The sequence below is a fragment of the Anolis sagrei genome, chromosome X (genome assembly GCF_037176765.1).
Source record: "Anolis sagrei isolate rAnoSag1 chromosome X, rAnoSag1.mat, whole genome shotgun sequence".
Taxonomy (NCBI): Eukaryota; Metazoa; Chordata; class Lepidosauria; order Squamata; family Dactyloidae; genus Anolis; species Anolis sagrei.
Genome location: NC_090034.1, coordinates 4,796,816 through 4,820,768, shown reverse-complemented (window position 1 = coordinate 4,820,768; position 23,953 = coordinate 4,796,816). Strand labels below are relative to the sequence as shown.

Genomic DNA, 23,953 nt, shown 5'->3' with positions numbered 1-23,953 from the left:
TCAGGTTGGTAGTAAATCAGGGCGCAACTCTCTTCAGCAGGCTTCCCCTCTCATCCTCCCCAACAGGAAGCCCCAAACACAGCAGGAAGCTGGATGTGAACTCCAGCTGTGCTTCCTCTTCCTCTGCCTTAAACAGGAAGTTTTATTGTCTGCAGCAGAGGAGAATCTCAGCTGCACCGCAGCAGATCATCCCAAAGCAAATAAATGCAATTCAAAGCAGCTCTTCCCCTTCCCTTGAGCACTGTTAGGATAAAGCTAAAACCTTGCTACTTCAAAAGGGTATTTAAGGAGGTATTTGTGTCCCAAACACAACTGTGTCATGGCTGTTGTGCAAAAGCTACAGCGACTATATATAAGCCGACCCGAATATAAGTTGAGGCACCTAATTTTACCACAAAAAATCCTGGGAAAACATATTGACTTGAGTATAAGCCAACGATGGGAAATGCAGCTGCTACGGGTCAATCTATATAAATAAAAATGTAATGTTCATTTGTGGGAGAAACATAACTCAGAAACTACTGGATGAATTGACATGAAATTTTGACACAATACACCCAACAGTCCAATGAGTGTTCATCACCCCTAAAACACACACACACACACACAAAAACCCCCCATCAGAACGGACTTAAAAACACCAAAAATACACTATATATACAATATATACATACACTCATGTACATATACATACACGTGTGTGTGTGTGTATATATATATATATACACACACACATACAAGTACACACAAATATACACATACATATATATACGTACACACACATATATACACACAAATATGCATACAGACAAGCAAACACATATACAAGATATACATATATAAATATAAACACACAAACCATTATTAGCACATGCCTTCTGCAATAAACCTTTCCAGTGTAAAATGGGAGAGTTTTCCAATCTATTTTCCTCTCCATCCGCCCTTTCCGAAAGTTACTTACATCGATGTCCTGTATTTAATGTCATCCTTCTCAGCCAGCTGTTCACAGGTAAGGTTCATGTGCTCTTTCCACAGGCCTTGGCACTTTCTGCAGGTTTCCTGGAAAAGAGAGAGAGAGACATTAAGCATCAGAAGGATACAACACACACCTTTGGGTGTCACGCTCCCCTCACAAATATTCCACCCTTTAGGTTGCTGTGAGTTTTTTGGGCTGTATGGCCATGTTCCAGTAGTATTCTCTCCTGATGTTTCGCCTGCATCTGTGGCAAGTTTCCTCAGAGGTCTGTTGGAAATGAGGCAAGTGGTGTGTGTGTGTGTCTGTCTCCCTATCTATCTATCTATCTATCTATCTATCTATCTATCTATCTATCTTCCTATCTATCTATCTATCTATCTATCTATCTTCCTATCTATCTATCTTCCTATCTATCTATCTATCTATCTATCTATCTATCTATCTATCTATCCACCCATCTATCTGTCTGTCTGTCTATCCGTCCGTCCGTCCGTCTGTCCATCCATCCATCCATCCATCCATCCACTCATCTATCTATCTATCTATCTATCTATCTATCTATCTATCTATCTATCTATCTGTGGAATGTCCAGGGTGGGAGAAAGAACCTTTGTCTGTTTGAAACAAGTGTGAATGTTGCAATTAGCCAGCTTGAGTACTACTGAGTAGCTTTGCAGCTGCAAAGCCTGGCTGTTATTGCTTGGGGGCATCCTTTGTTTGGGAGGTGTAGTCTGACAACCATCATGTCAGATGACGCAGAGAAGCCATTGACATCTGTAAACAGGTGGATAACTTCAACAGAAAGGAGGAAACCATGAAAATGAAGAAAAATCTGAGTACCAGTATTAAAAAACACAAGAATCAAGACAGTCTGGAATTCAGGGTAATTCCAGACAGTAAACAACCAAGTGCTAGTCAACACTTCTCAAACAAAAGATGTCCCCAGTCTTAATGAATGACAAGTTGGGGACACAAGTTGGGTAAAAGCTAAAGAGCGCTGTCCACTATTAAAAGTGAGTGGCCTTGTAGCTGCAAAGCCTGGCTGTTATTGCCCAGAGGCATCCTTTGTTTGGGAGGTGTAGTCTGGCAGCCATCGTGTCAGATGACACAGAGAAGCCACTGAAATCCACAAGCAGGTAGACAATTTCAACAGAAAGGAGAAAATTATGAAAATGAGCAAAACCTGGCTACCAGTATTAAAAAAACACAAGAATCAAGACAGTCTGAAATTCAGGGTAATTCCAGACAGTAAACAACCAAGTGCCAGTTAACACTTCTCAAACAAAGGATGTCCCCAGTCTTAATGAATGACAACTCCCATCAGTTGGGGACACAAGTTGGGTAAAAGCTATTGATTAGCAGTGAGTGGCCTTGCAGCTGCAAACCCTGGCTGTTATTGTCTGGGAGCATCCTTTGTTTGGGAGGTGTTAACTGGCACTTGATTGTTTACTGTCTGGAATTACCCTGAATTCCAAACTGTCCTGATTTTAGAAGGTTTTTTTAATAATGGGAGCTAATCAATACTGGTCAATGCTCTTTAGTTTTTACCCAACTTGTGTCCCCAAGTTCTAATGAATGACAAACCCCATCAGTTCTGGTTATTCTCCATGCAGATTGTGGATAATGGGAATTGCAACCCAAGAGCACTTGTGGATATCAGGTTGGGGAAAGGGTAAAGGACATTATATGTACAAGTCTTGTATCTAAATTCAAATCCCATTCTCCAGACTGAACAGAAGACACTGCAACCTTCCAGATGTGACTGTATCACAACTCCCATCTGTTCTAGTCATGTTTAAATGATGAGGAATGCAGGAATTGTAGTCCAGCATCCAGAGGGCTACATAAAATGATATGGTCCACAAGCCTTGATTTTCACACATGTGCTGTATTGCCTTCAAATGGTTTTGTAGGTTGTGCAACATGCATATATATGAGTGTGTGTGTGTCTTCATGTTGTACCAAAGTGAACATATCAAAATAAATGGGGAGAGAAGACTGTGCGAAACCAACAAAGCCACAAAGAAATAAGATGCTCATTTCCTGGTTGATGTGTTAGCTTAAACCACAAGGCCTCCATATATGGCTGAAGGAGAACAGGAAATGGCAGGCAGACACAGCTTGACAAAAACACTCTTCTAAAGGGGTTTATTATTGAGAACGTTGTGAGAACATTTCCTTACGAGAATGGAAGCAATTCACACTCAACATCCTGGTCATTTGTAATGCTATTTGATGGCTCAATGACCCAGAAATCCCTGTGTTTTGGCACCCGTCCTTCTGAATCAAGGAGAATCCAGTGGGACTGAAACACAAATCTCCAAGAAGAAAGGGCACAAAGTACAACACTAACCGAAAACACACTGCAATGCAAGAGGAAAAATCCAAAACCTTCAGCTTTCCAGACTTGAATGATGACCCTCCTGTGATATTCTCTTGCACAAACCCTGCCAAACAAAATGCACTTTCTGTTTGCTTAAGTGCAGCAAATGCAAAAATATTTCCCAAGAAATCAACAAAAACCAGGAATTAGTAAAGAAAGGTTTGCAATGTACGCTTCCAGTTCACACACTGAAAGGTCGTCATCAAAATATATATGATAGTGAGTGAAACCAATCTCATTTTGTGTGTTCTCCAAGGCTTTCATGGCTGGAATCACTGGCTTGCTGTGAGTTTTCTAGGCTGTGTGACCTCACAACCTCTGAGGATGCCTGCCGTAGATGCAGGCAAAACATCAGGAGAGAATGCTTCTAGAACATGGTCATATAGCCCCAAAACCTACAACAACTCAGTGTATGACTATGTTCCGGAAGCATTCTCTTCTGATGTTTCGCCCACATCTATGGCACCGGGCTTGTGGCGCAGCTGGCTGAGTGTCAGCTGCATAAAGATCACTCTGACCAAAAGGTCATGAGTTTGAAGCCAGCCCGGTTGGAGTGGGTTTCCAACCAATTGTGTAGCCTGTTGTCAACCTTTGCAACCCGAAAAATAGTTGCATCTGTCAAGTAGGAAAATTAGGTACCACCTTAAAGTGTGGGGAGGCTAAATTAACTAATTTATGAGGCCATAAAAAAGACTCCAGCAAAGCACTCCAGCAAAAAACATGCGGGAATGCGGAAGTACTTCATCAGTGTCGCAGATGGACGATGAAAGTGACAGCTCCCTTGCCGGCCAGAAAAGTTAAATAGCCTCTGTGTATGTCTGTATATGTTGTATGTCAAAATTGGCATTGAATGTTTGCCATATATGTGTACACCGTAATCCGCCCTGAGTCCCCTGCAGGGTGAGAAGAAGGGCGGAATATAAATACTGTAAATAAATAATAAATAAATATGGCAGGCATCCACCGAGGTTGTGAGGTTGGTTGGAAACTAGGAAAATGGGGTTTATATATCTGTGGAATAATGTCCAGGGTGGGAGAAAGAACTCTTGTCTGTTGGAGGCAAGTGTGAATGTTGTAATTAGCCACCTTGATTAGCACTGAATAGCCTTGCAGTTTCAAAGACTGGCTGCTTCACACTTGCCTCAAACAGACAAGAGTTCTTTGTCCCACTCTGGACCTTCCACAGATCTATAAACCTCACTTGCCTAGTTTCCAACAGACCTCACCATAGATGCAAGCGAAACGTTAGGAGAGAATGCTTCTGGAACATGGTCATACAGCCCAGAAAACTCACAGCAAACCCAGTGATTCCACCCATGAAAGCCTTTGACGACACACAAAATGTCACCGTGGCGTGTATTTACAGTACAACTGACAATAGTGGAATCCAAAAGCAGATACTGCTAAAAAACATTCCAGCTACACAGAAGAGGATGAGGAAAAGGGAGGAGGGATGAGGTGACCCTTTGTAGAAAATGCCTTGTATAACGTGTGCTTGTCAAATATAGGGTGTCCCAAAAGTTATTATACATCAGAAAAATGAACAAACTCATATTACATTTTTATTTTTATGTTTATATTCATATATACACACACACACACACACACACATACACACACACACACACACACATACTCCTGCTGTCCAGCTCTCTGTGGAGGTCATCCACCAAGGCGACCAAAGCCATCTCCGTTCAGTGACCAGGCTTAAAACCAGACGGCAAAGGATGAAGATAAGGAGACCATGGTTGATGGTATCAAAAGCTTCTGAGATATCCAAGAGAACCAACATGGACACACTTCTACTGTCCAGCTCTCTGTGGAGGTCATCCACCAAGGCAACCAAAGACATCTCCATACCATGATCAGGCTTAAAACCAGACTGCGATGGATGAAGGTAATGGGTTTCATCCAAGAATCGTTGGAGTTGAGAGGCCACCAAATGCTCCAGAACCATGCCCAAAAAGGGGAGGTTGGAAATAGGCCAGAAATAGTACGACAGCAAATACTTTTTACAATATATTTTGATCCATTTATTATATGGGATTGTGGTGCAGCTGGCTGAGTGTCAGCTGCATTAAGATCACTCCGACCAAAAGGTCATGAGTTCGAAGCCAGCCCGGGTTGGAGTGGGTTTCCAACCAATTGTGTGTAGTCTGTTGTTGACCTTTGCAACCCGAAAGACAGTTGCATCTGTCAAGTAGGAAAATTAGGTACCACCTTAAAGTGTGGGGAGGCTAAATTAACTAATTTATGAGGCCATAAAAAAGACTCCAGCAAGCACTCCAGCAAAAAGCATGCGGGGAATGCGGAAGTGCTTAATCAGCGTCGCAGGTGGACGATGAAAGCAACAGCTTTCCTGCCAGCCAGAAAAAGTTAAATAGCCTCTGTGTATGTCTGTATATGTTGTATGTCAAAATTGGCATTGAATGTTTGCCATATATGTGTACACCGTAATCCGCCCTGAGTCCCCTGCAGGGTGAGAAGAAGGGCGGAATATAAATACTGTAAATAAATAATAAATAAATATGGCAGGCATCCACCGAGGTTGTGAGGTTGGTTGGAAACTAGGAAAATGGGGTTTATATATCTGTGGAATAATGTCCAGGGTGGGAGAAAGAACTCTTGTCTGTTGGAGGCAAGTGTGAATGTTGTAATTAGACACCTTGATTAGCATGGAATAGCCTTGCAGCTTCAAAGACTGGCTGCTTCACACTTGCCTCAAACAGACAAGAGTTCTTTCTCCCACCCTGGCTCTTCAACAGATAGATAGATAGATGATAGATAGATAGATAGATAGATAGATAGATAGACATACACACACATACATACATATACCCACACGCCAGGTTTCCAACAGACATCACAACCTCTGAGTATGCCAGCCATAGATGTGGGTGAAATGTCAGGAGGGAATGCTTCTGTAACTTGGCCAAGCAGCCTGGAAAACTCACAGCAACCCAATCTCTTTTTTTTTTTCAATGTTCAATTGGTCTCTCTCTCTCTCTCTCTTTATATACATATATATATATATCTCATGATATATCTATATGTATAGGGTATTGCCACCAGATAAAATTGCTTTGGGGTCCCACAATATTTGTAGGGAAGGGGCCATAGCCAGACTGGAAACTAGTCAATGGAATGGGATAGCACAAATGGTAGTTATGGAGTACAGTGCTGTGTCATTGATTGCAGACTATTGGAGCTAGACATTTTCAAGGGCTTGTTGAAACATCCAAGTCTTCAGGTCCCTATGGAAGGAGGACAATGTGGGAGCCTGCCTAATCTCCCTGGGGAGGATGTTCCAAAGCTGGGGGGCCACCACCAAGAAGGAAGGCCCTATCTTTCCCTTGCCCCCACCAACAGCACTTGTGATGGTGGTGGGACCAAGAGGAGGGACTCCCCGGCAGATCTACACAACAACTACTTTCAAAGCTAGGGCTACACAATTAAAGAGGAAATGATGCTTTGAAAGTAGGGCTCGTGCAGGTTCATAGAGTTTAGGGCTTTATAGGTGATAACCTCCACTTTGAATTGAGACTGGAAACTTCTCGACAGCCAATGGAGCTGCTTTACTAGGGGTACTGTGTCCTTCCTAGAGCCAGCTCCAGTTACTAGCCTAGCTGCCGATCTTTGCACCAATTTCCGTTTCCGAGCCGTCTTCAAAGGCAGCCCCATGTAGTGTGCATTGCAGTAATCCAATCTTGATGTAACTAAGACATGGACCACCATCAAAAGACATGGACCACCAAAAAGTCAGGCTTTTTGAGGTACAGTCGGAGCTGGCGCAGAAGTTCTAATTGTACGAAGGACCTCCCAACCACCGCCGACACCTGAGTTTCATGCGTCAGCTGAGTTCAGGAGGACCCTCAGACCGCAGACTTGTGTCTTCGGGGGGAGAGGAACCCCATCAAGCACAGGTTGCCACCCTAGACCCTGATCTGCATCATGACTGCCCAGAAGGACCTCTGTCTTCCCTGGATGGAGCCTCAGCTTGTTAGCCTTCATCCAATCCATCACAGCTGCCAGACACTGGTCCAGGATCCGGGGAGCTTCCTTGGAGTTAGGTGGAAAGAAGCAGTAGAGTTGCTAGTCATCTGCATACAGATGACAACAAACTCCAAAACTCCAGATGACCTCTCCCAGCGGTTTCATGTAGATATTAAAAAGCATGAGGGATAGAATGGAACCTTGGGGGACCCCACAGATCAATGACCAGGGATCTGAGGAGGTGTCCCCCAACTTCACCAACTGGGTGCAATCCTCTAGGAAAGAGCAGAACCATTGCAACGCAATGCCCCCCCAAGACCTATTCTGGAGAGCCGCCCCAGAAGGAGACCATAGTTGATGGTATTGAAAGCTGCTGAGATATCTAAGAGAACCAACATGGACACACTCCTGCTGTCCAGCTCTCTGTGGAGGTCATCCACCAAGGCGACCAAAGCCATCTCCGTTTAGTGACCAGGCTTAAAACCAGATGGCAAAGGATGAAAATAAGGAGACCATGGTTGATGGTATCAAAAGCTGCTGAGATATCCAAGAGAACCAACATGGACACACTCCTGCTGTCCAGCTCTCTGTGGAGGTCATCCACCAAGGCGACCAAAGCCATCTCCGTTTAGTGACCAGGCTTAAAACCAGATGGCAAAGGATGAAGATAAGGAGACCATGGTTGATGGTATCAAAAGCTGCTGAGATATCCAAGAGAACCAACATGGACACACTCCTACTGTCCAGCTCTCTGTGGAGGCCATCCACCAAGGCAACCAAAGACATCTCCATACCGTGATCAGGCTTAAAACCAGACTGCTATGGATGAAGATAATGGGTTTCATCCAAGAATCGTTGGAGTTGAGAGGCCACCACATGCTCCAGAACCTTGCCCAAAAAGGGGAGGTTGGAAATAGGACGGAAATAGTATGGCAGCAAATACTTTTCACAATACATTTTGATCTATTTGTTGTAGAAGAGAGAGAGAGGGAGATGTAGATTTTCCTCTGAAAGAGCCTGTAATCTACAGCGAGGAATTACAGCTTTTCCCTTCTCCTGGAAGAAGGAAGAAGACATTCATGAGACGGGTCCATTTGTCAGTGAATGCTACCTCCTAGTGGTCTGGGCCGCTCATAGCCACCCAAAGCAGTGCCGTGGCCACATGACGGCCGGCCGTAAGTAACATCAAGGTGCTAAGAGGATAAAACATGCCGTCGACAGCTGTAGAGCCAAGGAAGATGGGAGCCAAGCCTCCTTAGCATAGCTAAGTGCTTTGGGAAACCGTTAAGTGTTGACATGAATCTGGAAGCCATCTGGGCCGGCTTCCACCACCCTGCAATCCAAGAGGATTATGTAAACCCAACCCCACAGAGCTCCATGGATACACTGAGATTATCGAGCATCTCCCACAGGCTTTGATGGGACTTGCTCATCACGTAAAAACTTCACCAAGTTTTGAAAAATATGTATTAATCACACAAAGGAAATTTAAACACTCCCTACGTTTCTCTGAGTCTGACGGTTGTCTGGACTTTCATAGAATCAAAGAGTTGGAAGAGACCTCGTGGGCCATCCAGTCCAATCCCATTCTGCCAAGAAGCAGGAATATTGCATTCAAAGCACCCCTGACAGATGGCCATCCAGCCTCTGTTTAAAAGCTTCCAAACAAGGAGCCTCCACCACACTCCGGGGCAGAGAGTTCCACTGCTGAACGGCTCTCACAGTCAGGAAGTTCTTCATCATGTTCAGATGGAATCTCCTCTCTTGTAGTTTGAAGATTCAAATCACCCCTGACAGATGGCCATCCAGCCTCTGTTTCAAAACCTCCAAAGAAGGAGCCTCCACCACACTCCGGGGCAGAGAGTTCCACTGCTGAATGGCTCTCACAGTCAGGAAGTTCTTCCTCGTGTTCAGATGGAATCTCCTCTCTTGTAGTTTGAAGCCATTGCTCCATTGCGTCCTAGTCTCCAGGGTGGCAGAAAACAAGCTTGCTCCCTCCTCCCTGTGACTTCCTCTTACATATTTATACATGGCTATCATATCTCCTCTCAGCCTTCTCTTCTTCAGGCTAAACATGCCCAGCTCCTTAAGCCACTCCTCATAGGGCATGTTCTCCAGACCCTTGATCATTTTTGTTGCCTTCCTCATAGAATCAAAGAGTTGGAAGAGACCTCGTGAGTCATCCAGTCCAACCCCATTCTGCCAAGAAGCAGGAATATTGCATTCAAAGCACCCCTGACAGAGACCTCGTGAGTCATCCAGTCCAACCCCATTCTGCCAAGAAGCAGGAATATTGCATTCAAATCACCCCTGACAGATGGCCATCCAACCTCTGCTTAAAAGCTTCCAAAGAAGGAGCCTCCACCACAGTCTGGGGCAGAGAGTTCCACTGCTGAACGACTCTCACAGTCAGGAAGTTCTTCCTCATGTTCAGATGGAATCCCCTTTCTTGTAGTTTGAAGCCATTGCTCCTCGTCCTAGTCTCCATGGAAGCAGAAAACAAGCTTGCTCCCTCCTCCCTGTGGCTTCCTCTCACATATTTATATGAGGCTACATGGCCCTCATCATATCTCCTCTCAACCTTCTCTTCTTCAGGCTAAACATGCCCAGCTCCTTAAGCCACTCCTCATAGGGTTTGTTATCCAGACCCTTGATCCTTTGAGTCGCCCTCCTCTGGACACATTCCAGCTTGTCAATATCTCTCTTGAATTGTGGTGCCCAGAATTGGACACAATATTCCAGGTGTGGTCTAACCAAGGCGGAATAGAGCATGGGGAGCATGACTTCCCTAGATCTAGACACTAGGCTCCTCTTGCATTTTAGTGAAAAAAGGAGCAAAGTTGGCACTACACTGGGTTTTGCGTTGCACACACAAGAGTTCAAACAGTTTGCACTTGGTGTGGGACTTCTCAGAAGAGGCAGGTTATCTGGTTCGCCTTATATAGCTGGGATATATATAGCCGTGACCTCATGCTTTCTAAATTAGCATACATTAGGCCTGCTTTGCCTTCTGCCGGGACAGGAAGCCAAGTTGCAATTTCAGTCATTGGACGCTCCGAACCCACGCTGTGACTGCTAAGTAAGACCAAGCCGAGGTCGGTATCAGTCTCAGAAATCTGAATTGTGCAAGGGCTCGAGTCTTTCCAAGCCAAAGTAAATAAGGCTGATCATATGCAGAGGAAACACTTCCAAACTGCGAAGTCTGGACCTCCTGCAGCTAGAAGAGTTGCGTAAGGATTACTACTGAAAGTAACGCCATGGAAAGGGAAGCCATCCAAAATGCCGGAGAGCGTAGACAAAGTGAAGCGCATTCCACTAACAAAGAAATAAACAAACACTTTTCCTTACTCTATTTAAGAAACATTGCTCCAATGCATACAAAGCAGAGACAGTTTAAGTCCAGACTAGTGTTTCTCAACCTTCCTAATACCACGACTCCTTAGTACAGTTCGTTATGTTGTGGTGACCCCCAACCACAACGTTATTTTTGCTGCTACTTCATTACCGTCGTTTTGCTACTGTTATGAATCGTAATGTAAATATCTGATATGAATGATGTATTTCCATTCACAAATCCTGATACACCCAAATTTGAATACTGGTGAGGTTGGAGAGTTGATATTGTCATCTGGGAGTTGTAGTTGCTGGGATTTATAGTTCACCTACAATCAAAGAGCATTCTGAACTCCACCAACAATGGAATCGAATCAAACTTAGCAGAAATACCTGATACGCTCAAATGTGGAGTTTGGGGGGTGGGGGGATTGATTTTATCATTTGGGAGTTGAGATTGCTGGGATTTATAGTTCACCTACAATCAAAGAGCATTCTGAACTCCACCAACAATGGAATCAAACCAGTCTTGCCACACGGAACTCCCATGACCAACATAAAATACTGAAATACTTTGGCAGAAAAAAGGGTTTGGTGGGCATTGATCTTGAGTTTGGGAGTTGTGGTTCACCTACATACAGACAGCACTGTGGACTCAAACCATGATGGATCCAGACCAAACCTGGCACAAATACGCAATATGCCCAAATGTGAACACTGGTGGAATTTGGGGAAAACAGACCTTGACATTTGGGAGTTGTAGTTGCTGGGATGTATAGCTCACCCACAATCAAAGAGCATTCTGAACGCCACCAACAATGGAATCGAACCAAACTTGGCACAGGGAACTCCGATGACCAACAGAAAATACTGTATTTGGTGGGAAAATAGACCTTGCCATTTGGGAGTTGTCATTGCTGGGATGTATAGTTCACCCACAATCAAAGAGCATTCTGAAACCCAGCAATGATAGAGTTGGGCAAAACTTCCCACACAGAGCCCTCCTGCCTTGAAGGGACTTGCTGGAGCGAGCCTCCCTCCAGCCTCGCAAGCTCTCCCTGCAATGCTGCCATGCACCGAGCATGCCTGCTCTCATCTCCCTACTTGGAGTCTCTGAAACAGCCTTCCCCTTGCTTGAGGGGCCGGCAAATCACTTAAGCGGCTGAAGGGGAAAAGGAAAGGGCCTGAGGCTGTTAGGAATGGTAGAAGTTGGAGTCCAAACACCTGGAGGGTCCAAGTTTGCCCATACCTGGTTTAGACAGTGGTTACAGATGGACTGAGTGGGTGAAGGAAGGATAATGTTCCCCTTAAAATGTCATGTATGTCACAAACTAACCAGAGGACCATTGGCAGGTATAAACCCTCTCGACTTCACTATCCGCATCCTACAAAATGTCAAAAATAATAAAATCCCAGGTTATCTCCCTCATCATGAATCTAACCTCCTACCCAGAGATTGGATTTTTTGGACTACGGTTTCCAGTGGCCGTTGTGGGATTTCTAATCTGAAAAGCTCTGTCCCTCAAGAGTAATACGTGTGAAAAAGATCTTGGGGTCCTCGTGGGGAGGAAGGTGAACAAGAGCCAGGAATGTGATGGCAACTCAAAATGCCAATGGGACGTTGTTCTGCATCAAGAGGAACCTAGTGCCTGGATCCAGGGAAGTCATGCTACCCCTCTGTTATATTCTTCCTGGAATCACACTGAGTCCAATTCTGGGCGCCGCAATTGAAGGGAGATGTTGACTCTGAGCTGGAAGGTGTCCAGAGAGGATCAAGGGTCTGGAGAACAAGCCCTAGGAGGAGCGACTAAAAGAGCTGGGCATGTTTAGCCTGAAAGAGAAGGCTGTGAGAAGACACTATAAGGGCCATGGATCAAGAGGTGAGAAGAAGTCCTAGGGAGGAGGGAGACTAGGACGCAATGGATTCAGACTACAGGAAAGCAAGGAAAATTTACCTGAACATGAGGAAGAGCTTCCCAACTGTGTGTGAGAGAGTTGTTCAGCAGTGGAACTCTCTGCCCTGGAGTGTAATGCAGGCTCCTTCTTTGGAAGCTTTGAAACAGAGGCTGGATGGCCATCTGTTGGGGGTGCTTTGAATGCAATTTTCCTGCTTCTTTCCAGAAGAGGGTTAGACTGGATAGTTCACCAGGTCTCTTCCAACTCTATGATTCCATGACTTCCTGACTTTAAGAAGAACTGTTCAGCAGTGGAACTCTCTGCCTTGGAGTCCAGTGGACGCTACTTCCCTGGAAGCTTTTAAACAGAGGCTGGATTCTATTATTCTATTATTGTATTATTCTTCCCCACATTCCCTTAACAATCTCTGTTTCCCTCTTCATACCTTTGTTGCAACCCTGCGTGCCCTTTGTTTTGGTGGTTTCCCATATAAGGCGATCCTCCAAAACAATGAAACACATAGGATAAGGAAGTTGAATGGCCAGCTGACACAGGCCTATGACATTTGCTTTTCTCCTCCGATAAGGGAAACCGATACCCATGGACAAACACAAGAGTAAATTTCCATGGTTCATTTGCACGTCGTGTTTATGGCCCTGCTACGGGGAAAGAGGGGTTGTGAAATGTGACTTTTGCTCCACGCCCCACGTGGGCTTTTGTTTTACAGCTGACCGTTGCACAACGGAAAGAACAGTGTTGCTCCGTTGAGGAACCACATCTCAGAACTTTCCCGCAAAACGCATGCAGATGTGGCCCAAAGGAGGAGGGCAAAACGTCCGACCTCAAGGAGAGATTTGGTGGCAGGGAAAACCCCAAATCTATATGCTGTGGTGGTTTTGGGGTACCCATCCCTCAGGATGCATAGAGTATCTGAAAAATCAAAACAACTAAGCTCGTCTTCCAGTCCATGTATTTTCGTTTTGCTGAAATATGAGTCAATGAAATAGATATAACACATAGAATAATAGAATCATTGTTCGAAGAGACTTTGCGGGCCATCCAATCCAACCCCATTTTGCCAAGAAGCAGGAAAGTCACATTCAAAGCAGCCCTGACAGATGGCCATGCAGCTTCTGCTTAAAAGCCTCCAAAGAAGGAGCTTCCACCACACTCCGGGGCAGAGAGTTCCACTGCTGAACAGCTCTCACAGTCGGAAAGTCCTTGCTCATGTTCAGGTGGAATCTCCTTTATTTCCTGTAGTTCACAGAATCATAGAATCAAAGAGTTGGAAGAGACCTCCTGGGCCATCCAGTCCAACCCCCTGCCAGGAAGCAGGAATATTGCATTCAAATCACCCCTGACAGATAGCCATCCAGCCCCTGTTTAAAAGCTTCCAAAGAAGGAGCCTCCACCACACTCCCCGGAGTGTGGTGCAGAGAGTTCCACTGCTGAACGGCTCTCACAGTCAGGAAGTTCTTCCATTGTTCCATTGCACCCTATCTCCAGAGCAGCAGAAAACAAGCTCCCTCCTCTCTATGACTTCCCCTCACATCTTGATCCATGGCCCTCATCATGTCTCCTCTCACCCTTCTCTTCTGCAGGCTAAACATGCCCAGCTCTTGAAACCACTCCTCATAGGGCTTATTCTCCAGGCCCTTGATCCTTTGAGTCATCCTCTTCCTCTGGACACATCCCAGCTTTCATACACAAGGTGCATGTAACATTTCCATCCTGGAAGCCAGGAATAAAGCATCTCTGCCATAAAGGACTTCCAGACATCTATGTCCAGCAACATCTGGTGGCCTAAGATTCTTTTGGTGATCCAAGACGCTCCTTTCCAGGAAAATGAGAAAACCCAAAGGGCGCTCACCAATGGTTCCTCTTCTTCATCCTGGAAAGAAGTGACTTTTTGGTGCCATAAAGAGGATTCGGTCCTGGGCCCAGTGCTGTTCAACATCTTTATTAATGACTTGGATGAAGGTTTCGAGGGCATCTTTATCAAGTTCCCATAAATATGTGATGAGAAGTCCTAGGGAGGAGGGAGCAAGCTTCCTTTCTGCTGCCCTGGAGACCAGGACGCAATAGAGCCATGGTTTCAAACTACAGGAAAGAAAGGAGATTCCACCTGAACATTAGGAAGAACTCCCTGACTGTGTGAGAGAGCTGTTCAACGGTGGGACTCTCTGCCCCGGAGTGTGGTGGAGGCTCCTTCTTTGGGGGCTTTGAAGCAGAAGTGGGATGGATATCTGTCGGAGGGGCTTTGAATGCAATTTTCCTGCTTCTTGGCAGAATGGGGTTGGACTGGATGGCCCACGAGGTCTCTTCCAACTCTAGGATTCTATGACTATGGTGATCCGCCTTAATTCTATGGTGGAGACTCCTTCTATGGAGGCTTTTAAACAGAGGCTGGATGGCCATCTGTCGGGGGTGCTTTGAATGTGATTTTCCTGCTTCTTGGCAGAATCAAGTTGGACTGGATGGCCCACAAGGTCTCTTCCAGCTGTAGGATTCTGTGATTCTATGTCTCCTCTCACTCTTCTCAGTCGTCCAGAGGAGAGTGACTAAAATGATCAAGGGTCTGGAGAACAAGCCCTATGAGGAGCAGCTTAAGGAGCTGGACATGTTTAGCCTGAAGAAGAGAAGGCTGAGAGGAGATATGATAGCCATGTATAAATATGTGAGAGGAAGCCACAGGGAGGAGGGAACAAGCTTGTTTTCTGCTTCCTTAGAGACTAGGACACATGGGAACAATGGCTTCAAACTACAAGAGAGGAGATTCCACCTGAACATGAGGAAGAACTTCCTGACTGTGAGAGCCGTTCAGCAGTGGAACTCTCTGCCCGGAGTGTGGTGGAGGCTCCTTCTTTAGAAGCTTTTAAACAGAGGCTGGATGGCCATCTGTCAGGGGTGATTTGAATGCAATATTCCTGCTTCTTGGCAGAATGGGGTTGGACTGGATGATTGCCCATGAGGTCTCTTCCAACTCTTTGATTCTATGATCTATGATTCTTCTCTTCTGCAGGCTAAACATGCCCAGCTCTTGAAGCCGCTCCTCATAGGGTCTGTTCTTCAGACCCTGGATACTTTGAGTCGCTTTCCTCTGGACACAGTATTCCAGCTCTCTTCCATTTTCCATTCTTGAGTTCAGAGTAGAGCAACCGCTTTTGGAGACAGTGGCCGGGCATCTGGACAACGTGGCCAGTCAAATGCACGTTGACATTTCTCCGCTTGTCTCCCCAAGAGATTTGCAGGATTTTTCGGAGGCAGCACTGGTGGAATCGTTCCAGGAGTTGAGTGTGACATCTGTAGACAGTCCACGTTTTGCAGGCGTAGAGCAGGGTTGGGAGGACAATAGCAGTAGGAACATCAGCACCCAGTATGTGAACAGGGTAGAATAAAAGATTTGTCCTCACTGCAGGAGAACATGCAGATCAAGAATAGGGCTCCACAGCCACTTATGGACCCACCGCCAAGACACATTACTTGGAGGACCATCATCCTCAGGCTAAGAGGGATTGTCTAAGTAAGTAAGTTCCTAGTGCAATATAGTTTAAAAAAACTTTTGCAGTCTGCCCAAGAATGTCTCCAAGAGCATGATATATACATCCCATCTGCATTGTGGCCCATCATGATGTATAGAGATGTATAGCTGAGGCCGACAGAGAAAATTGTGTAATTAAAAAAGCCATGGAGTGAGTGAAGATTAAGCCTGGGGCTTTCTTCTTCCTCGCAACTTATTTTTTTATCTCACATTCTTCCAGTTTGGGGCATTTTCTTCTTTGTTTTCTCATTCTCCCGGCCCTCAAATCTACATGTCAAAGTTCATTTGACGGCAGTTAAAAGTCAATCGCTGTACGCAAGTTTACAGCCCACTGGCTATGCTAAATTCCAATTAGATTTCAAAGGAAGAGAAGTAATGTCTTGTTGATTGAAAACCAGCCTTAAAAAGTGCTGGCCCAGTATGCAATTTGCCATGAATCAGCATGACGCAGACTGAATCGATTCGCACACAGACGGAGCGAGAGACAGAGACTAACCCTACAGATAAAGATGTTTTGAAAAGTCACAAGACACAGAGGAATCTAATTTAAGTCGACAAAGCAGCAGATGACGGTCACTGGACTACACATGATTGAGACCCATAGTTCCTCAACCGCAACACCAAGCCTTTCCGTTCTACTACAGACAAAAGTTGAAGTGTAGATTTGACAAAACAAAACAAAACAAAACCATAAAACAGTCTTGTGTTGTTGAGACTGAAGGTGGAATACAGACACTGTACTGTCCACAAATGTGGGGAGACATGGACTTTATGGAGATCATCCCCAAGCCCTTTGTTATTGTTATTAGCCATCAAGTGGCATCCTTGAAGTCTGCTGGGATTTTTTCAGTCACCCACACTTTTTCAATGAGCTGGTGGAGTTGTTGTGTCAGCTCAGGTCCACCCTCTTTAAAGATTTCAGCAGGGATCCCATCAGGTCCGCTGGCTTTGTTATTTTTTGTTGGTTGATGGCTTTGTTGACTTCCTCCAAACTAGGAAGTTCTGCAAGTTCACCCTTGGTTTGTAGTTGAGAGATTTGTGAGAGAGCCTCTTTGGCCACATTGGAGCTGTGATTAAGGAGGTTGTGGTAGTGCTTTTTCCAACGTAGTGCAACTGATTTTTTGTCCTTCAAAAGTTTGGTTCCATCTGATGAGCGCAGAAGATGTATGCCATGATTTCTTGGTCCGTAGATGACCTTTGTGGCTTTTTAAAAATCCCTAACATCATGGGTATCTGCAAAGTGTTGGATTTTTTCAGCTTTCTTTGTCCCCAAATGTTCTTTGGTCCTTCTTTGGACCTCAGCTTTTGCACTACTGTAGATCTTTTCTTAGCAGTGCAGTTGGTCTCCTTCTGCCATGTTTGGAAGGCTTTCCTTTTCTTATCAATTAACTGCTGGATCTCTTTGTCGTTTCTGTCAAACCAGTCTTGATGTTTCTTAGTTTGGCATCCAAAGGTTTCTTCGCAGGCTGTGATGACGGAGGTCTTCAGTTTGTTCCTATGTTCCTCAATATTTTCAGGGTGTTCTGTGGGTAGATGATCCTGGAGAAGGGCTCATTTGGAGGGCTATTGAAGACAGCCAGGGATTTGGATCACTTAAGAAAGAAGTCATCAAGTCAACTGTGACTTATGGTGACTCCACGAATGAGAGATCTTCTGGTCATCCACATGCAAATCTTGCAAGTTGAAGAGTGTAGCTTTGTAGAGTGAATCATTCCACCTGTTGGGAGGTCTTTCTCAGCTTCTACTGACTTCTGCTTTACTAAACATCACCAACTTTTTCAATGAGGCACATTATGATATGTCAAAAGTATGACATCCTCAGTTTAAGCATCCTGGCTTCTAGTGAGAGCTCAGACCTGATTTACTCTAGGGTTGATTTATTTGTCTTTTCAATGGACACTGCTCTTGAATTGTTATCTACAGCTCTTCCACTCGGGATCCCTCGTAACCTGAGAAATATTTTTATGACCCCAGGTATACAGGCATATGAAATAGGTACAAAAATCCAACGTACACTGATAACAAGACCTGCTAAACAGCCTGATTTTCCTTTTTAGGAAGTACAGCTGAAGTAACTTCTGCAAAGACAACTGTAAACATACACACCAGTAGGTTCTTGTGGGTTTTTTCGGGCTATAGGGCCATGTTCTAGAGGCATTTTCTCCTGACGTTTTGCCTCCATCTATGGCAAGCATCCTCAGAGGTAGTGAGGTCTGTTGGAATTAGGACAATGGGTTTATATATCTGTGGAATGGCTGGGGTGGGGCAAAGAGCTCTTCTCTGCTGGAGCTAGGTGTGAATGTTTCAACTGACCACCTTCATTAGCATTTGAAGGCCTGGCTGAGCCTGGGAAAATCTTTTGTTGAGGGGTGTTAAGATGTGCCTGGTTGTTTCCTCTCTGCTGTTTTGCTGTAGTAATTTTAGAGTTTTTTAATACTGGTAGCCAGATTTTGTTCATTTTCATGGTCTCCTCCTTTCTGTTGAAATTGTCCACATGCTTGTGGATTTCAATGGCTTCTCTGTGTACTCTGACATGGTGGTTGTGAAAGTGGTCCAGCATTTCTGTGTTCTCAAATAATATGCTGTGTCCAGGCTGGTTCCTCAGGTGCTCTGCTATGGCTGACTTCTCTGGTTGAAGTAGTCTGCAGTGCCTTCCATGTTCCTTGATTCGTGTTTGGGCAATGCTGCGTTTGGTGGTCCCTATGTAGACTTGTCCACAGCTGCATGGTATACGGTAGATTCCTGCAGAGTGAGAGGATCTAGTGATTCCAGCCATGAAAGCCTTCGACACTACACACCAGATTCATATAAATGTCTACAACAGCCACTAGGTGGCATTTGGAAAATGTATTGGGACTCCAACATTTAGTCAAGAGGATAATTTTGGGTTGTGACGCCCAGTTTAAGAAGCCCAGATCTGCAGTAAGAAGAAACTCTGGGTGGTATTCTGCATATTCTGGTTGAAATTCTTGTTACAATGATGAGAAGCTGATGTAAGGATAAAAATGTAATCATATAAATCAGCTTAGCAACTGGTTTGGATCTATATTGTGAAAGAAAACGGAGGAGCCTCATAGCTACCTTCTTATATTCCCAATATCTGTTCCTACAACAACCTTCTTGGCTTCATAAGCTCACACTAAATGCATCATTGCTCTGTAACTGAAGGCGTTTCCTAGCTCAATGTTTATCTGGGGAGTTTTCGAGAATTTCAATGAGTAAAGGCTAAGAAGACCATCAGGAACGCTTTGGGCCACTCTGAGTAACCGGAATGACATGTAAGGAGCGATCACAGAGTGAGCAACACCTTTCCGAAGAGGTTGAAATTCATCTCTGATTGCCGGCCGAAGGTCTCCACCCTCCACAAACACAACACTCTCTGCCCCATATATGACCAGGTCTTTCATTGTGAACAGGAAACCAGCTGCAGGCTAGCCATATAAGGAAAGAACAAAGGCCACCAGCAAGCAGCATGATCAAGGAACTAAAGGGACTTCCTCACAGCTTGTGGCCTTTGCAGCTCTCGGGAATTGTCGTGGTTTCCATTTTGGGCCGCAAAACAGGCAATAGGATTGGGGCAGGTGAGCAGCAGACACCCTCCAGCTGCACGCAGGGCTTTGCAGGAAGCTTCCTTCAAAGGAAGAACCAATACACTGATGTCACACTTGCAAAGGAGCTCTCCACCGTATTGTCGAAGGCTTTCATGGCTGGAATCACTAGGTTCTTGTGGGTTTTTTCGGGCTATAGAGCCATGTTCTAGAGGCATTTCTCCTGACGTTTCGCCTGCATCTATGGCAAGCATCCTCAGAGGTAGTGAGGTCTGTTGGAATTAGGACAAGGGTTTATATATCTGTGGAATGGCTGGGGTGGGGCAAGGAGCTCTTCCCTGCTGCAGTTAGGTGTGAATGTTTAGCTGATCACCTTCATTAGCATTTGAAGGCCTGCCTGAGCCTGGGAAAATCTGTTGCTGGGAGGTGTTAATCTGTGCCTGGTTTTTTCCTCTCTGTTGTTTAGCTGTTATAAGTCTACAGAGGGACCATCAAACACAGCGCCCAGACACGCATCAAGGAACATGAAAGGCACTGCAGACTCCTTCAACCAGAGAAGTCAGCCATAGCAGAGCACCTGATGAACCAGCCTGGACACAGTATATTATTTGAGAACACAGAAATGCTGGACCACACGAACAACCACCATGTCAGGCTACACAGAGAAGCCACTGAAATCCACAAGCATGTGGACAATTTCAACAGAAAGGAAGAGACCATGAAAATGAACAAAATCTGGCTACCAGTATTAAAAAACTCTAAAATTATAACAGCTAAACAACAGAGAGGAAAAAACCAGGCACAGATTAACACCTCCCAGCAACAGATTTTCCCAGGCTCAGGCAGGCCTTCAAATGCTAATGAAGGTGATCAGCTAAACATTCACACCTAACTGCAGCAGGGAAGAGCTCTTTGCCCCACCCCAACCATTCCACAGATATATAAACCCATTGTCCTAATTCCAACAGACCTCACTACCTCTGAGGATGCTTGCCATAGATGCAGGCGAAACGTCAGGAGAAATGCCTCTAGAACATGGCTCTATAGTCTGAAAAAACCCACAAGAACCTAGAGCTCTCCACCTTTGATCAAATGAAAGATCAAACGGGCAGAGTTGGGTTCTATTTCAGCCTTTTCCAAGGAACCCAGAATTGCATTGATCAAAAGATGGTGAGCTTGAAGGCCTTATTCAGACCTCACTACCTCTGAGGATGCTTGCCATAGATGCAGGCGAAACGTCAGGAGAAAAATTGCCTCCAGAACATGGGCATATAGCCCGGAAAAATCTACAACAACCCACTTATTCAGTTTCTTAGAGGGTCTCAGTCCAGTGTTGGGCATGGTCAAAAACAAAAGGTTTAGATTAGTGGTTCTCAACTTGTGGGTCCCCAGGTGTTTTGGTCTGCAACTCCCAGAAATCCCAGCCAGTTTACCAGTTTTTAGGATTTCTGGGAGTTGAAGGCCAAAACATCTGGGGATGCATAGGTTGAGAACTACTGGTTTAGATAAAAAAAGAAGCCTCCTTTAGTTTAAGGCTCGAGAAAAAGAGAGAGATCATAGAATCATAGAATCAAAGAGTTGGAAGAGACCTCATGGGCCATCCAGTCCAACCCCCTTCTGCCAAGAAGCAGGAATATTGCATTCAAATCACCCCTGACAGATGGCCATCCAGCCTCTGTTTCAAAGCTTCCAAAGAAGGAGCCTTCACCACACTCCAGGGCAGAGAGTTCCACTGCTGAACGGCTCTCACAGTCAGGAAGTTCTTCCTCGTGTTCAGATGGAATCTCCTCTCTTGTAGTTTGAAGCCATTGTTCCGCGTCCTAGTCTCCAGGGAAGCAGAAAGGAACCTTGCTCCCTCCTCCTCCCTGTGGCTTCCTCTCACATATTTATACATGGCTATCATATCTCCTCTCAGCCTTCTCTTCTTGAGGCTAAACATGCCCAGCTCCTTAAGCCGCTCCTCATAATGCTTGTTCTCCAGACCCTTGATCATTTTAGTCGCCCTCCTCTGGACACATTCCAGCTTGTCAATATCTCTCTTGAATTGTGGTGCCCAGTATTAGATACAGTATTCCAGGTGTGGTCTAACCAAAGCAGAATAGAGGGGTAGCATTACTTCTCAACCTTCTGGAAAAATGGTGTCCAACCATTGGTCCTTCAGGACTTTCAGATTTCAGCTCCCAGAATTCATGGCAAGCCTGGCTAGCACTTTTGGGAGTTGGAGTCCCAAACACCTGGAGGATCAAAGGCTGGACACCACTGGACTTCAAATCATCAAATAGTATCATGAGGAAAAAGATGGGCTCATCTGGAGAAACCAGAAAACGTCCAAAGGTTCCCCATCCATGGTACAGTCAAGGTGGATGTTGTCAATTGTGATGCATCATTAAGTATTTGTGTAAAGGCAAGAACACATGAGGTTATGAGGCAATGGACATGCAAGGATTTGGATCTGGAACACCTGCAGTTACCTACTACAGAACACAGTTTCTGCAAAGCGTTTTATAAAATTACAGGGTTCCGTTGGGACTGTCATACCTCAAATACAGGTACGAGATGAGAACAAGACACCTTACGCAGTTTCAGATTGATACTTTAATTTCCACTGACAGAGCAAATGCCTGACACATCATCAGCATAGGCTATCACTTGTGGCCAAGTATGACTGTTTTCCAAGAGTACAGTCTTGCTGGTGGGTTCATAAGTGACTACAGAGACCTATTCTGGAACCTATTCTGGATCCTTTTGCAGGGAGGACATACATTTCCAGATGGAAGGAGGTCTCTTCAAAATCCACAGCTTCTTACAGGGTTCTGTTACAAGTGTCATACCTTAAATACAGGTACGGGATGAGAACAAGAGACCATATGCTCAATGTATTGTCGAAGGCTTTCATGGCCGGAATCAATGGGTTGTTGTAGGTTTTTCCGGGCTATATGGCATCCTCTGAGGATGCTTGCCATAGATGCAGGCGAAACGCCAGGAGAAAAATTGCCTCCGGAACATGGCCATATAGCTCGGAAAAACCTACAACAACCCAGACCATATGCTGCTTCAGATGAATTTCTGCTGATGGAGCAAATGCATGACACATCTTCTCGTGGTCAAGAATGATTGTCGTCCAAGGATAGAGTCTTGGTGGTGGGTTCATAAGAGACTGTAGAGACCTACTCTGGAGCCTCATGATCTTTCACAGATGGAAGACGGTCTCAGCAAGAGTTTGCTTGACGCACCATCTTCCTCTTAGCCTATTTTTCCCTTCCACCCTCTATTTGTGCCTCTTCAAAACCCACAGCTTCATACAGGGTTCTGTCATAGCTCAACCATTGACCATTTCCGCTCCCTTGGCAGCCACTTCTCCACCAAAGCCAACATCGACACCAAAATACAACACTGCCTGAGCTCTGTGAGTGCAGCATTTTTCCAAATGAAGCAGAGAGTGTTTGAGGACCGGGACATCCGTAGGGAGACCAAGGGGCTTGTTTATAAAGCTATTCCCCTCCCAACCCTGCTATACGCCTGTGAAACGTGGACTGTCTACAGACGTCACATGCAACTCCTGGAACGATTCCATCAGCGCTGCCTCTGGAAAATCCTGCAAATCTCTTGGGAAGACAGGCGGACAAACGTCAGCGTGCTGGAAGAAGCAAAGACCACCAGCATTGAAGCAATGGTCCTCCACCATTAACTCTGCTGGACCGGCCACGTTGTCCAGATGCCCGGCCACCGTCTCCCAAAGCAGTTGCTCTACTCCGAACTCAAGAACGGAAAACGGAATGTTGGTGGGCAGGAAAAGAGATTGAAAGAGGGGCTCAAAATCAACCTTAAAAACTCTGGCATAGACACTGAGAACTGGGAAGCCCTGGCCCTTGACCGCTCCAGCTGGAGGTCAGCTGTGACCAGCAGTGCTGCAGAACTTTAAGCGGCATGAATGGAGGGTGAAAGAGAGAAACGTGCCAAGAGGAAGGCGCGTCAAGCCAACCCCGACCGGGACCGCCTTCCACCTGGAAACCAATGTCCTCACTGCGGGAGAAGATGCAGGTCAAGAATACGGCTCCACTGCCACCTACGGACCCACAAGAATACTGATCCTGGAAGACTATCCTACTTGGCCAATGAGGGATCGCCTAAAGCAGTGGTTCTCAATCTTCCTAATGCCGTCACCCCTTAATACCGTCCCTCATGTTGTGGTGACCCCCAACCATAATATTGTTTTCGTTGCTACTTCATAACAGTCATTTTACTACTGTTATAAATCACAATGTAAATTTCTGATATGCAGG

General features: G+C 45.3%; 1 protein-coding gene across 1 annotated transcript in view; it reads right to left on the bottom strand.

The window, feature by feature from the left end:
* LOC137097891 (E3 ubiquitin-protein ligase RNF216-like) overlaps window positions 1-23,953 on the bottom strand; it is a 140,217-nt gene that overhangs the window by 36,007 nt on the left and 80,257 nt on the right. The window contains exon 14 of the mRNA XM_067473263.1: window positions 962-1,059. Within this exon, the coding sequence (XP_067329364.1) occupies window positions 962-1,059 (98 nt within the window). The remainder of the gene's footprint in view (window positions 1-961; window positions 1,060-23,953) is intronic.